Source organism: Halictus rubicundus, chromosome 1 (assembly GCF_050948215.1).
Source record: "Halictus rubicundus isolate RS-2024b chromosome 1, iyHalRubi1_principal, whole genome shotgun sequence".
NCBI lineage: Eukaryota > Metazoa > Arthropoda > Insecta > Hymenoptera > Halictidae > Halictus > Halictus rubicundus.
Genome location: NC_135149.1, coordinates 23,215,567 through 23,232,428, shown reverse-complemented (window position 1 = coordinate 23,232,428; position 16,862 = coordinate 23,215,567). Strand labels below are relative to the sequence as shown.

General features: G+C 40.2%; 1 protein-coding gene across 6 annotated transcripts in view; it reads right to left on the bottom strand.

Moving 5' to 3' along the window:
* Rho-5 (rhomboid-5) overlaps positions 1 to 16,862 on the bottom strand; it is a 365,864-nt gene that overhangs the window by 33,654 nt on the left and 315,348 nt on the right. For 3 of the 6 annotated variants that reach the window (XM_076794749.1, XM_076794766.1, XM_076794785.1), the window contains exons 4-6: positions 7,040 to 7,378; positions 6,425 to 6,611; positions 4,627 to 4,719 (exon numbers count right to left, since the gene is read on the bottom strand). In XM_076794749.1, the coding sequence (XP_076650864.1) occupies positions 4,627 to 4,719; positions 6,425 to 6,611; positions 7,040 to 7,378 (619 nt within the window). The remainder of the gene's footprint in view (positions 1 to 4,626; positions 4,720 to 6,424; positions 6,612 to 7,039; positions 7,379 to 16,862) is intronic. The other 3 variants (XM_076794757.1, XM_076794794.1, XM_076794776.1) reach the window with 1 other exon arrangement.

The window sequence follows — 16,862 nt, the reverse complement described above, 5'->3', positions numbered from 1 at the left end:
AGTTAAATGACGATTTTGACACTGTGGGTCAAAATCTACCCAGACCTATGTACCATTAGAAGCAAGTAGAAAACCAGGAAATTGATCAACCTCCTCAGAACTTGCAAAATTATTGCGAAACTTGCAGATGAAACAATCATTGTCATTACAGTCATTACTGGTGTCACCTCTGGGTCTGTTTTGGTTTAATTATATAGTTAGGCAGAATATAATAAATCCACACTTAAGGAATCGAATTTATGGATTTACTGTAACACGTTTTTACCCTGCCAATTCCACGCGATTTCGCCAGCAGTCGTCGAATGAAAACGCGGGAGAAACTTCCGTCGAAGAAAAGTGTCAAAGAGTGTTTACATGTCTCTAGTTTAAATGTACTTTCTTTGTCTGTTCACCTCTTGGCTTATGCTCACAGCGCGATGTAAAGCGACAGAAGTGTCATTCTCCGCCGTTGGAAAGTCGGTAGTGAGGTTCGCTTGTTGAAAACAGCCTTAAAAGCAAGGAGGACGACCTTATCACGCGTCGCGAACGTAATTCAGTTTGTCTAGTAGGTTAAATAATTAAATGCAGCTTCGGAGTCTTACCTGGTATTTCTGCTCAATATTAAAAACTGACCCTTAGAAATATGGTGTTACCAAAATGATAAAAATCAGAGGTTGCGAACGAAAATTATTTTCGTTGCACACTTCCGATATTTTATCAACTTATTCTAATGCTTTTAATCCAGTTTTTAATCGTGTGAAAATGATCACACAACTAAGTGAAAAATAATGATACGAACATTGAGTTTTAGATTATCGAAGTATAGGGGTGTAGTTTGTATTTGGTTCTCGAATTTGCCGAACTTTTGAAATATTAATAGAAGCATGCTATTACACTCACGATGCTAACTCGAGATTATTACAGAATGGACCAATCCTGCAAGTTCGAAGTAAAATGTTTTAACATCGCTTTTAGGTGCTTTAAAAGTTTCATAGTCCATTAAGCGTTGTTATTATGCAGTAAGCAGCTTGCACACTGTGTATACAAAAAAAGTGCAGCTTTATGTCTCCGAACTTTCTTATTAGCACATCATATTAAAATATTCCATAAAATTCCTGCCACAATATTAAATTATGCGCTAATTAAATCATTTCAATAAAAAAATGCAACAGCTCTCAGTAATTATATGGTCTACCTCTGAACATTAAAAAGTTTTAAAATTTGATAGAATTTCACACGAATGATTAACACAAACAAACACATTGTGCATGTACATTCACGATACGAAAACTGTTTCAATGTGTTGGACAAAAAATAGAAACAAAGAGAACAACAAAATGTAACGATTTTCTCTGATTTTGTAAACAAAATCTTTTAATATTCCTTAACATTAAACATGCTGATTTAACCCTTTCGAGACTGTTGGGACACATATATCCCGAAAATTCGTCTCGGAAGGGTTAAAAGTGTGGTATTGCATGCACTGCTTTAACAAAATCATAAAGTTGAGTTTACTTAAATTTTTATAACACATGCTCGAATAAATAAATTTATTCAATGGATAGTACATTCTCTCATTTTTGTCGCAGGTAAAGTAGTACACACTTTTTTTATTTTTATCTTACCACAGATATGATTTCTCTTATTTTTGCCACAGTTGAGACAATATTTCCTGTTTTATTTTCGTCAAGAGCAATTTTCGAAATCAAAAGATCCAAATCTGAAGAGGTGTACATTATCGCAACAAGATCGCAGATTTCTCTAATTTTCGCCGCAGGGGATTCAGTCTGCGAAAGGGCATCGCCTCGATTTTCAAAAGAGAACGTCTTGGAAAGCAGCCCCCGCATAGACACATCCTCAGTCTAATTAACATTATTTAGCGTGCACATTTTTCCAAGAATGGGCCGCCCTGAATGGGGAAAGTTTCATCTTCCGCGAACACCCGCCAGGATTTACTTCCGCGTCCAGCATTGAAATTCCGTGCGAGATAAGGAGAGGGCGAATGGCAGAAACATTTTAACAGTTTTTACTCGGCTCGAAAGGTGGAAACACGGTTTTCCCGGGCACTCGGGCGTTTCTATTAATTCGAGCCGTTTCATTTATTCGACTCTCGGCGCTCGGACGCGGCGCGGCGCGGCGTCCCTTCATATCTTCGCCCGGCGTGCATCCCCGCGATGGAATTTCGAAACAAAGTCAAAAAACTAATTAGCCAACAAGATACGAGATAAGTTCGGGCTAGTTTCCCGCGGATGGAAATTCGCTGGAATTTCCGCTGCAAGTTATGTGGAAACGAGATTGTTTCACTCAATGGAGAACTTGTTGTGTACTTTCAGCGAGCCCCGTAATAAAAGACGAACGATCTCCTCGACGAAAGTATAGACAGAAATGGAGAGAAAGAGAGAAATAAAAGGAGCATCGTTGGAGGAAGCGGAAGGAAGATGATAGAATTTCGCGGGGCGAAACCGGGCATAATTAAGCGCACCGTTACTCTACGATCTATAATCACTCAAGAAGTTATATTACCCGTCGCTTCCTTTTGCTTTTCGCCGAATATTATTCGATGCCTGTGTTAATGAAAAAAACTTCGCCAACGTACGGAGACAAACTTTGATGATCCTAAATGGAAAAGTTAAACACGCTCGATTCAAATACGCCAACCGTGTTTACGAGGCAAACGCTCACAATGGCCGGATTAACACTCGGTTTGTGGAGGACTAAAAGTGACTATTTTACACTACTTTATAAAAATAACGAGAATGTGCGAGAATTGAACGAATTCCATTGGATTCTATTAATAAATACGATTTTCTCTTTTTCAATATATTATTTGTGCAGCGCATTGATAAATAAATAGTCTAATGAAAACACTGCAAATTGTATTTCGTTGTTTGCAATCGTATACATTTAATGGATTATTTTTCATATCTTGTGGCTGTAAAAATCATTTGCACAGCGTTTGTATGCACCGTGAATCGCCACAGAACAAAAACGGTGTACCGCAAAAATGTCTCGCGATATTTGACTGAAATTTTTAACAAACACTGGTTAAATATCATGCTACAAGATGTGTATATTGATTTTTTAAACAAACTTAATTTGACATATATAAAAGAAAATTAAGTCGCAGTAAAGACGGTTGCTGCCATTAAAATTATGCTGCCATATAGTTGAAGATATTTAGCTGAAATGTCCAGCAGAAACTGTACGAATATGTGTAAATTGAATTTTTAAACGAACATTATTTTATTTAAAAAAAAAAAGGTGGGATCGTGAAACAGGTGGTTAAGATAAGATCGCAGGCTTCTGCGAGTGGCTCTAATCGTTCGATCAGTCACCGTGATTCAAGGTCGCCGAGGAAATAAGTCCCGAGCCCGCGAAAGGAAGGACCGAAAGCAATCGGAGACTCGTTAGCCGGGGATCCTGCGAAATCCCTAATGAACGCAGATTGCCGATCGCAATTAACGCGCGTCCGAAATTAGCAGCAACTAAATCGGGCGCTCGCTCGCTCCGCTCGGCGCCATGCGCAAGATCGCCGGATATCAAAGCCAGCGAATCGCGCGTTTTGCGCAGGCGCGCGAGTGCACGCCGGTCCCCGAAAACCGGAAGAGAGGGTTACCGTTGCCTCGTTAGCTTAATGATCCCGTGCGAAGCTTCCTTGGGAAAGCGTAGAACTTAATTCGTCGGCGGCTCAACCCCCGAACAGTGCATCGGCGACGTAGATTAACTGGCTACTCTCTTCGGATTTGACTTCCATCGGCCATAACCGGAAATGAGCCGCGGAAACAGATCCCCGGCGTCTTCGTCGTAGATTCACGATCCCCGGAAGTTTTATTGCGATTTAATCCTTTGAGATACGCGCGAAGGGGGTGGGGGTGGGCGGAAAATAATTAAACCCGGGATCGAATTTTACACCGTTCTGAATTTATGATCCCATCGAGCTCGAAAACTGTTTTCCAGGGAGTTTTATACCGATTCGAGTCTGCGATTGCGTTTGCTGGGAGTTCACGTAACCGGGGATTTTACGTAAGGACGAACTTGCGAGTCTGTGCTGGATCGATGGAAGCAGATCTGTCCTGGAGGCTTGTATCGAGTAGAAAGTTGTATATCTTTCAATTTATAATATCGTTTTGTTGGAGTAATTTATAATGCCGCTTTGTCTTAGAATTTTAACAGTGTTTTTGTTCGAAGACCTTTATATTTTTTTTTTATACTTTTAACTTAGCTTCTCGTTCGTAACATGGGAAGAAAAATGTTGGTCTCTCTTTTGTATTTTTAGCGATTCGTTCGTTAAACAATTTTCATTTAAGTGGAAAAAGTGTCTTTGAAAAAGATTTGTCTTCAGTTTGAAGATTGAAGAAGAATTTTGAAAAGGATGCTCAACATTGACATATTCCTTGAGAATAATTGCCTTTTGTAATGAAATGAGCTCCACGATGTTACGCGAAAGATTATTTCTCTGCTTGCACTCTTTGATTTTCATTGAAGTGAAAAATATGCTTGGTAAACCGTGTAATGCGGAATAAGCTACATTACGCATTCCTTGAGAAGATTCTGGCCATAATTCACTAAAAATCAATGTTCCATGGATAATGGCTAATCCGTGGTTAATTTTCCATCATGTAATTGAATAATTTATAGAAAACTCACCTCGACGACGTAGTGGAGCCCAGAAAGCGTCATTCTTGCCACAGAATCTTTCCTTCTGACCGGTTGTTGCCACCTTCTCAATGTAACGCCCTGCTAACAACAATTTTATTAATAACTCAATAAATAAAAGAAACTGTGGATGTTTTGCACTTATGGCAAAAACGAGTTGGTGCAATTAAAAACAGTCTAAGGACGTCAATATATTATTATTACTATTATTATTATTATTATTATTTATTGCTTTAAACCAGATTTATATAGCATATACAATACAAACTATACAACATGTGGTTACGTTACGATATTTAGTCTTTAAGTTACAATTAATTTACATTAACTTAAAATATTATTTTCAATTTGTTAAGATCATTAGAGAAAAAAAGAAATTATAATTTGTCTTCTGCTCTCTGCAATTGGTCCAAACAATTTTTAGTTTGTATACAGATCCGTGGTCTACTGATAAGATAAACGAGGGTTCTAAGAAACAGGAGAATTATAAAATATGTGACAAAGAATAATATCCAATTTAGAAGTAAAGCAGAATTTTCACTCGTTAATTTATACAAACGGCAACAAATGCTAGAAAACGTATCAAAGTTTGAAAATGTACATTTCCAGTGCTTTATGCCGCTGCAGAAAAATTGCAAGAGTCCATTTTATAAGCAAGAGCAACGTCTACGGTTGCGATACAGCGCAATTTTCATGGAAAACGACTCGTTCTACACGAAGACACAGTTCTTTTCTAAAGCACTTCCGCGCAAAAACGTGGTTCGAAGTTACTGAAACTGTTCAGGAAAAAGTAAACAGAAGTATACTTCCCCCGCTATTACAAAACTTTGTGGCGCATGTCGCGTTTCCGGTCTGAGCAAGTTTTAATGGGACTCGAGCCAATAGCTCAATGTTTGAGCTCGACAATTGAACTGCACATGAAATTCTATGTACAAAGTTAAACTCTAAATTAACAAATTTCTGTCGAGCTCTATAAAAAAGAAAAACGTCTGTCGCATGGTGACCGGTACCGATCGATTTCCTTGCGTTCCACTTCGTGCGATCAGATTCGATCGCGATGGGTTCTTTGAACCTTCTGTCAATCGAGTGTGACACTACCGTTCATTATCAAAATATTTGTAGTTCAGTGAAATATTGCTTGGATGTAAACATTGTGACCATAAATTTTGTCTCGGATCCCGAATATTCAAAACAAATTGACTAACGTGCAACGAAATTGTTGCGTCGAGGGTGTCATGTAAATGACTATAATGTCATTAAAAAAATACTGTTGTATTCTTAAGGGTCTGCAGAATCGTTCTACGTAAAAATCGTTCGCATTGCTTTCACGGTTTTATTCATAAAAATTCTTGAAGTTGAACGTTGCTTTGAAGACGTCACGCTCTCTTGAAAAATTGTTTAAATATATTTACTGTTTATACTGTTGTAAAAAAAAATCCGTTGTATTCAAAAAGGTGTACGGAATCGTTCTACGCAAGACTGATTCGCATAATCTTTACGCTTACCATAAAAAATTCTTGAAATACAAAATTGACTTCTTCGGAATTAGAACGTATACAAATTAAGGAAAAATTCAAATGGAAAATTGAAAGGAAATGCAATTGTCAGCATCGAGTTCGGATAATGAGTTTTCCATAATTTATGAAAGGTAGTTCTGCGTTCGCGAACGAGGAGCAAATAAACAATAATTAAGTGTCTGGAATTAAGCTCCCAGAGGAATGTGACTTCCGGCGGTTTGTCAAACACAGCAGCTCATCATACTCGAAAGGTTAATAACCAGCGAGCTTACCTCTGGCAGATCCGTGGTATCTGGCACGTCCCTTGTAATATCAGGATCCGGTGGTCTGTGTTCCGGAACAAGGGCACCGTATTTCCTAGACGCCATTCTCCGTCTTCGGTCCAGCCATCTTTGTCTCTCAGCGGTCTCAGACTCCTCGTCCACGCCGAAGAATTGCGCGGTTTCGCGTTTGATGTAACTGAAACGATAAATTAGCGGTTTTCCTCTGCGAGCATCCGTCAATACCTAATTTTTAGTCCACTGAGACCTCATTTTAATACACATTTTCTCTCCGTTCATCTTTCTCTTCTTCAGCAGAAAATTCTAATAAATTATGATCTCATCTTCCGTTGCTGGTCATAGATTTTACTTTGATTCAAAGAAACTAGTCATTTATTTACTGCAAAACTAATAAGTTATTCGTGGACGTTAATAAATTACATTCGACTCTGAAGTTGTAAGATTTTTGACTGTTCATATCCATCTGACCTTGAATCAAGGAGTAACGGTCAGATCAAGGTCAACATGATTTTATTTGTGAAAATAACTTTGATAGTTTGATTACTCGCTGTACCTGATTAAAATTCCTATTGGAAATAGTTTTTTGAGGTTATGGAGGATACTCACTTCCTGATTGCTTCCGTTCGACTCATGTTCCTCCTCAGCCTGGGTCTCTGCGTGCCAGGATTGCTCGCAGAGCTGGTCACCTGTACATGTGGCTTGGGTGCGGTGGGTGCTGATACGCTTCTGGTGATACTGGGCCCGGTCCCAGACTCAGCAACGGTGCCAGGTGTGACCATCGACATCGTTGCTGTCGTCGTGATCGGTGTGACAGCCGCTGGGTCCGCTTGCGGTGGACCGGAACTACCCACGGGGTACAAACTGATGCTTTGACCGTTCTCGCCATCGGGCCCGTTCGAGGAGACCGTCGATGTGCCTGTTGTTCCTGATCCTGGCGATGGTTGCCTGAAACATTCATAACAAAATCGTTAGTTTAAAGTGAAACAATAGCTCCAGGAATTTTGAGTAAGATTCCTTATATTTTCTTATAATTGGTGAAAAGATCGATTCTTTCCGGAAAGAGTATACTAAGTTTGCTTATGGTCTATGAAATATAAAAGGATTGATAATTAACCCCCCTTCCCAATCCAGGCCCAGGCGGTGGAGGTCAACGCGCGGTAGACCAGAGTGACGAAAACAAACGCAATACTAGACGAAATGTAAATACCTGTGATATAGTCACGTTTGGCCTGATTGTCAGTCCACGAGTCGTACTCGTGATGTTTACGTTTGGGCCATAATCTTCATCACGAGTCAGACTTTTTAAAGTACGGGAAGAGGTTAATACCAAAAAATTGTAACTTTTAGCTTCTTGTTTCATGAAATAAATTCGCTTTGATTTTTTACCGATTTTTGTGGTCGCTGAGTCAACGAGTTTTTCGAAATTTAGCTCGACTTTTGTATAATCGTGCTCTATCTTTCAGGTGATTCACAGTCTCCCCCCAATTTTTATCAGAATTGGAAAACCCACATAAAAATCGTCCGTGCCGCCATTAGAATGGTAGTGCAGTTTCCTGTCTGGTATTCGCGCAGGTTTCAGTGCCACAGACGCGGCTGGTTCGCGGACATGTTTACTGTACAACTTTCAACGATAAACCAATGACGGGCTCCCGCGGCCACGTTACTTTTATACCTCAGGCAGGGGAAATAAAAGTCACCCGAAATGGGGATTCAGAAGAAACATACGGGACACCGTTGACGGGAAAAACTTCGAAAAAAATAACAACAGAACTTCCCGACAAACTTCACATCTGGCGATATGCAAAAATTTGCCCTGTGCTCGACCTTTGCGCATTATTCAGTCGAAACAGAGAAAAAAAATTTAAGACGGACGAAGGCCTGAGGTACAAACAAAATAATAATAATATACAAGCTACTATTATTCTCAAATATTTGTTTCATGTCCAATCCTCCATAATAAAACAATAAAAATTCTGTGTAGCTTCATATAAAAATTTATTGTATCCTATAAACTGATAAATTTTTGCAAGTGGCTTCAATAATTTGATGACTACATTGCGGATTCCATTTTTATATATAATTTCTTACATTGTCTAAAACATTCTGTAAAAATGAGATAATTCAATTTTATTTGTATGACGCGTTTTCTCACTTTTCAGAAATGTTCGTATGCCACAAGTGCATAAAGGTTCGCAGTCTCATCTACTGTAGTCGATGAAGAATCGTATAAATTTAAAATACAAAAGAATTACAGTGAATTCTCGATATATGTCAACAACACGGGTCTTGCCAGTGTATTTAGTTCTCGGCGTCCGAGAACTATTTAGTAGTGTTTAGTTCTCGGCGTCCGAGGCCTCTCGAACTATGGCCCCGCACGGGGTATACCCCGCGGTAGTGGGGATAATCCCGCGACGTTTATCGTCCAGGCCTTGGCGACATATATAGAGAAATTAATTTTTTTCAGATTACATCACGAAATAACTTCTGCTTGTCGCAACCGACGCAGAAAATGCGTGCGCAAAAGATCAGCACTCGAACAATCAAATAAGTATAAATGGTGTCTCACATTGGACGCTATCACGTATGAGCCAGTCAGTTATCGGAATTATCAAGTCCACCGACACGTCCGTGCGAACGTAGTTCCGTACGGCAGCTTTTCGCGTAGAAACGGAGTGTCTGTTCCGCATCAATGCCCGGAAATTGCATAAACATCCGCGTGGCATCATCCCCCGGATGACTCGATAGAGATTGCCCCGGGGTGGTCGGTCCAATTTCAAATTTTAGCGCAGCCGCGCCTCGCTCGTCTTATCTCCGTTCCCTTTCACCGTGGATCGCGCAGAAATTGCTAAAAAGCACTGACAGCAACGTAGAAGAAGAAGAAGAAGAAAAATCAAAAGATCGCTAGGCACACGGGGTCACGTAGCCCGAAGAAGCTCAGCGCTGAAGAGGCTTTTTCTCTCGTCAGATCGGAAATCGTGTGGCAGCGTTGAATGTGCGCCGCTTATAAACTCGCTCGCATAATCCCTGAAAAAAACCGGGTGGAGAAGGAGCGCGAGAGAGGGCCGAACGAAGGAAGGGAAAATTATAAGCCTCTCTGCTGGCCGAAAGCTTCAAGAGTACGACGCGAAACACGCACACACGTAGAAAGAGAGAGAGAGAGAGAGAGAAAGTAAGCGCAGCCGAAAATGGCGGCTCACAGAGACACCGTGTGCACGGCGCGATCCCTGCGGAACCGGCGAACTTTTCAATTTTATCTGGCTCTCATCTATTCATGACTCGACGGTTTCGTGTCCCGGCATTCTTTCACGGGATTCCACGGGAAAACACCGGGACTCTAACGCCGCTGAAGAGCGCCGAAGCCTTTGACAACAATCCCGGACGGCGACGTCTCTTCCGCTTCGTCCCGGAAGCCCGATAAGTGTAATTTTCGAGGACACCGTGCACTTACCAGGGAAATCTTCGCCCACCGTTGATTGGAAGTTACTGTCGACGCTATTACTTCTCGCCGGGATTACGCGCCGAAATATCGGAGAGCTTACGTTCTACACTTTGGCTCTACACTTTCGCCGAAGGTGAAAAGGGTGACGGAGTCACAACTACCTGTGACCGTGTCACAGATGCACGCTGGGATGGCCCTTAGCTATTAAAACATTTTTCGGTCTTAAATCCCTAAAATGTGAGACTTGGCGAGGAAATGATGTGCGCCAAATTCGGAAGCAATCGGAAAATGAGAACCACTGCTGAATTTGCGTTTCAAAATTTTAATAATTTCGTGTCATTTTTAAACTGTATTATTTTCGGAATATCGTTGAACGTTCTTGAATAAAAGAGCCTTAGACGGATTATGAGATTTATGTGTTACTTTCAAAAAGAATTTTTAATATTTTATTCACCACTAAATACAGTGGTGCAGAATCTGGTAAAGGATAGATCAAACCTGGACACACCGATTTTGATGAAATTTCTGTGAGGGGTAGTTTCTTTGAAGTTTTCGATTTTTACTGAATTTGTCCACCTTCAAGGGCTGTTTTCACCCTTCAAAAAACAATCTGATTTTCTGTGCAGCGGTAAACATAGTGGGCATTTTATGTACTGTTTCGAAGACCGATCTCGCGGCGAGTAAGAAACTTGCGACTACCGCGGTACGTATCGAATCAGTGTAACTTCCGTCGGCCGGGTGTGTTCAGTAAAATTACGCTCCTTTGACTTCGCTCGTTAACGCGTTCAATATTTGTTCCAAATTTATAGGGATTTCCGTGTGACTTCTGTCCTTCTCGCGTGTACTTTACGCCAACTTGTTAACAAACACCGAAAGCTGTACAACGTAATTGCGTCGCGAGTTACCTACGTGCCGCAACTACGTACAGCGAACTGTTATAGAAATTTCATGTACGGCGAACTCCATTAAATATTCCTGCTGTGTCGTGCACTCTTTCAAAGAGCTTGACTTTTTCAAAGTAATAAGTAACCTCTTCAAAAATGAACTAAACGACTCGACTTGTAAAAAATACTCCTTGCTATTGCGCACCAATCTTGCACTTTTACTCAAACAAAATGGCCTCCGTTTCAATTGAGAATTCTCCACCGATTATTCTCAGACAACTGGATCCACACGGTCTGTTAAAATATTTTTATTTTTGCAGATACAATTCCTAAAAATAGTCCTTGCTGTAGCACGCCAATCTTGCATTTCTAATCAAACAAAATGGCCTCCGTTTCAATTGAGAATTCTCCACCGATTATTCTCAGACGACTAGATCCACACGGTCTGTTAAAATATTTTTATTTTTGCAGATACAATTCCTAAAAATAGTCCTTGTTGTAGCACACCAATTTCTAACCAAACAAATGGCCTCCGTTTCAACTGAGAATTTTCCACCGATTATTCTAAGACGACTAGATCCACACGGTCGGTTAAAATATTTTTCTTTTTGCCGATCAAATTCCTAAAAATACTCCTTTCTATAGCGTACCAATCTCGCATTTCTATTGAAACAAAATGGCCTCCGTTTTACTCAGCAGAATTTTCCACCGATTATTCTCAGACGACTAGAACCACGCGGGCGTAAAAACCGGTTCTATCCGAGAGTATCGCGGCCGCCGAATAATTCACTAAACTGAATATAAACATAATCAAGTGAAAAACGCATCGAGCAGCCTGGTGTGGCCCAATTCTATTAACCGAGCCATCGCAGGAACAATCGGGTTGTATCGAGCGTTCCATCGTGAAAGTAGCCGAGGACTGTCCAATTATTTTCTTGGAATAATTCAATGAAATTCCGATCGATAAGTGTCGATAACTCGCTGGCGAGAATACGAAGCGAGTGGAGCAGTTTCTGGTCCGGAGTTTCAGCTGGCCTGAAAAATGATCCGCGAGTGGGGTGGCGGGGGACGAATACAATAATGGGGGCCCCCGGTCGTCAAAGACGGATTCCAGACGAAAACAATGAAACGACGGCAAACAGAGGAGGCATAATTGTGTCTCGTGACAATAAAACTCTAATATCCGGTGTGCGCGATGTGTGCACAACCCGGGCCACGAGGAAATGTGGGCCGTGCAGAACAGGGCGCAGAAAGCGGAAGGAAATTGGCGGTCGGTCGACGAGAGTTTCGCCGGCGAAATTCCCTCTTCTGCATGGTGAAAAACGTGCTCTATACCTCCCCCATATTTAGCTCTCCATCTCTCCCTCTCTCTCTCTCTCTCTCCCTCTCTCTGCCCCCTTCCTGCCATCGGTCCCGGTTATTTTCTCTTCAACGGCCGAGATCGCGGAGCTTTCAACCTGCCAGCGACACGCTACACGAAATTTAAGACTGGACTGTTGGGGAACGGAATGGATAGGACCAAACAGGAAGAATAATTGACCCCACAGAGGCGAATCAGATCGTTTTCCGTTTAATAATAACTAGACGGATTTTTACGCAGAATAATAATTGTTTGCATCAGCAGTGACAAGTGGGAGTAATAAGTAAATACACCCAACCCTCTCTCACCCTTTTTTCACATGGTAAATATGTTCACACGGTAAATAATAGTTTCAAATAAATTCCCTTCTAGATTATTTCGTTTTTTGAATTTTATTTGAAATAATTTCTCATCCTATTTTGTATTTGATCACTTAATTTTACAAATAAAATCTGAAACAATGTGTAACTCCATCTTGTCAGAAAATACAGATTCCTCTCCAGTATGATATTTCACATGCATGACTCAGTGTCGGATAAAGCTACTAAAGTTACATCTACATCTCAGTTACTTAATTAATTCAACACTCAGTGTAAAATTATTTTATTTGAGTCAAGTATAGTTTGAAATAAATTATTGAAAAATAATTCCTTTGAATTAAGCAGAAAATCAAAATACGATTTCAATATTATTTATCAAATAAAAACGATAAAGTATTCGAAATAATTCATTATTCCAAACGACTATTCGTTACCTAATTTCAAATAAAATGTGGCCAAATACGTTTCACATTTTGTGTGCAGAAGCTGTGAAACAATTTCATTTGTGCTTTGTTTTCTCAATCTCGAAGCCACAAACGACAATGGACGATGCTCATTCAAAAGCATTCCGCTCAAGGAAAATAACCGAATGTTTACATATCCTAGCTTCGAGCAGTGTTAGTCAATGGAATAGATCTTTCGCGGTTACAAAGCGACCACGGGCAATTTCGCAGATGCTTTGTTGTCCGTTCACGATAGTGATCTTGATCTGGTGGTAGCTTTGCAATCCTGAGTGGCGGCCAGAGGCTACCGGTAGCGTGGATTCACGTCGAAATTCGCGCTTTGAATAGGAGACGACGCTGCCAGAAATTGCATTAGATAATTATACGCGTAGCCTGTGGCAGTCAAAGACGAATGATTATGTTACCGGCCTAACTTCAGCGTTACGTTTTAGCCGGTACGCCGCAGATCCTCCACAATTATAGCCCTCCCTAATCGATCCTCTGCCGTTGTCTTTACACTCCTCTCCTCCCCCTCCCCAGCGCAATTAAAACCGAATAATTCCGGTGGCAGCGACGGGCGGTTAGTTTATTTATAATAGCCTGATGTAATTATGCGAGCCCGCCGAAATAGAACGTACGCGTTTTCGATGATTAGTCGGCCACGAATTTCCACCTGCGAAAAGGGAATAGCAAATGCGGCGCGAGCTCGCGCGAAATTTACAGCGTGCGTAATTTTCATGCGATAAATTTGCCGTCCGAACGCGATATCAAAAACGGACGCGTAAATTTTATTTCAACGGGAACGTGATATTGCTAGCTTTTTTCCCGCAGCAGCGATACCTTTCGAATCTACGGTGGATCCAACAAATGTTTCAACATTAAATTGCCGATTCTCGAAAAATTGTCGATTTTTAAATTGCCATCATTTCGTAGAAACGAATAGCGCAACCATAGGCCGGACTCGTTTTGAAATTTGAAGCCTCTATTTTGGCAAAGCAGCGTTAATTTTTCCCTGAAATATTTTTACATGATTCGGCAGGTGGGAAACCGAAGTTTCATTTTCCTAAAAACAAAACGCTACAAATTCCAAGGTTTCCAAACACTTTCAAAAATTTTACTCGTAAATGAAAATAGATTCGAAGATTGAAGCCACCTTTTTACAATAACTCCTTAAAATTTTGTTTTATGGAACAAAAATTAGAAACAAGTACTTACTGTAAAGTTGGCAGCACAGCTCTTATTCAAAGCTCGATAAAACGACTTCAAAAAATCGTACATCAATTTTCAAGGTGTAGTTGTAAAGAGAAAGCTTCAATCTTTAAATCCGTGGTAGTTTTAGTCACGAAAAAAATTTTTCACAGACATTTGTCTGCACAACATTTTAGAGAGAAAACGCGCCTCGAGTTTCTCGGTCAGTACGTCATCAAAAATCTCGACGGGTTATAAAACTAGTTGCTTCTGGCTAAAATGAGTCCAAATTTATGATTCATCGTACGGTAATTTTGTACGAATTTATCACAGTTCAAGTATGAGCAAATTTTCGAGTATTAAGTATTCCAATGGTTCTTGGATCCATTCTACACAAATGTATACTCGCACAAAATCCACGGTCGAGTGATCATCGCAGTGGTTAATGAGAAACCATAAATCGTCGCGTTACATCGTCGCCTCGATTTTAAAATATTGAATCGCGGTTTAATCGGGGAACGGGGAAATTTCTAGTAAAAGCAGCGGATCGTGGCCCAGCAATATTTCATGGTGTTCCATCGACCGCGAGAAAACCGTTCGCGCGATATTCCCGGGTGCAATAAATAAACGGAAGACGAGAAGGACCGAAGTTTCTTTCCCGTGAGCGGGAGAGGAGGCGCGCGCAAAATAGAGGAAACGAGAAGAAGAATGTTGTGTTTCAGCAGAATCGCGGAACAAACGGGATTCAAATAGGCTTTTGTCTTCATTTGCGTCAATTACGATGCACGCGCTATTTAATTTCGAAAGCCTGTTCCGAAGCTTCTCGGGCACTGTTCTTTTCAATTTCCTCGCGAAATTGAACAAGCGATAACTATTGATCGTGTAATACGTGCACGTAGCTTTCGACGATGCTCTGATTAGGCATGCGTATGAATATTAAGCGATTACGATTCTTAGGCGAGTCACGCTAAATTAACAACTATCGCCCGCATTGGAGCAGCTTTTCATGTTTTAACGTATAACTGGGATGGATTATTGATCGTTACTACGCGCACGAAATTGTGCACACAGTGGGTTCAAAATTTGAACATAAAAAATAATAGTACTATAACAAATTTTTTCTCGTTTCGAAGCTCGAAACCTCTGCATTCGCAGACCATCATTCATATTTCTTCCAACATATTTGCGCATGATATAGCACGTGAAAAACTGAGGACAAGCGTTTGGTCGAAAATGCTGCAAAATTCGAACGACTCCAAAAACTTTCAAAAATTTGTTCCATAATTGAAACTGCCTTAGCTCTGAAGAGCGAAGTCTCCTCTTTACATCAACTCCTTAAAAATTGATGTACGATCTTTTTTTCACTGTTTTGTGCAACAAAAATGAGGGACAAGTTTGTTCGTGCGAGGCCTTCACAATGTACCATATAGTATTGCAATATTTGGTTAAACTTTACCTCAGGAAACCAGAAATTTAAAACGTTTTGTTAGGTAATCCTGTAGATTTTGGCGAGAAAATTCCGAAAATCCAAGTTTTAATCCTAGGAGATCACTGGTTCAAAAGTTATGCAATTCGTAATATCTTGAACCAAAAAAGTGTGCTCAGTTTCTTAATTAGGGGAGCACGAAAAGATATCTGAGATAAAAGTGAACGACGGATTGCGAAAGTAGAGGCTTCGAGCTTTAAAATAAGTCCAGATATATTTTGCTGTAGTATTTCTTTTTAAGGGAATGATCGCAGTTCAAATGTCGACAACTTTGTTGTGATGCGGTATTCACTTTATCGGATACATTATGTGGGCTTTGTGATACTTTTGGTGGACGTTCTAAAATAAGAGATAATTGTATCTGTGTTCTTAATCGGAGGCCCTCGGCGGAGCAGTGTCCTGATAAACTGGCAGTTAACTGCGAAAGCTGGAAATGAGCATCGGGGTAGGTATCTGCATTTAATTTCCGGCCCCGCGCGGCCGTAACGAAACGAGACACGTGGTTCCTGTTTGCATCGCGCCGCCACGACGTATTTATGTCGAAACTTAAGCAGATAGTTGCGGTTCAAGTCCGAGCATTCGTCCCTGCGATATGCACGATCGAATGCTTTATAGCCCCGCCGCGTAACAGATTAATTTCCAACTGTATTTTACAGTGCTTCCTGCCACGTCGACAGAGAATGCCTCGAAAGCAATAATTAGGTTGCAGATCATGCGACACGTGGACCGCGTCGGTATATATTTTTCTGGGAAAATTTCAAGCAACCACGATCAACACACTGAGGAGTCTAGAAATGAATTGTTAATGTAACTTATTGGAAGAAGATAAATTTAATTAAGATTGAAAGATACAGAGGGGTTTTTATCAAATATGTTATTGTTCTAATTTTGGTTTTATTAAATATTAATTTTGATTTAGATAAGGTTCGAGTAAGGTAAGGTAATTTTATTGAACTTTGTATTACACTTAGAAACCATAGAGAAATATAATTACAGAATGAAACAAAAATATTTTACTATTTTATAATATTTTATTAGTAGAAGAATAAAATATCTATAAATACAGATAATGAAAGTTTTAATTAAAATTTGTTCATTATAAAAGCATCGTGGTTGTAGAAGCAAAATTTTACTTCCTGCTGTACTCACTAATTTTTGCATACCAGATGAGCGTACGATAAAACTAGAAAAATCCTATAAAACTTTGTATTATATTTTAAGAATATAAATATGCAAACCATGGATGTATAAAAATCCACACACCAAAATAAGACAAAAGTGTGAATTAAAATTTTTCTGTACGTCGCTG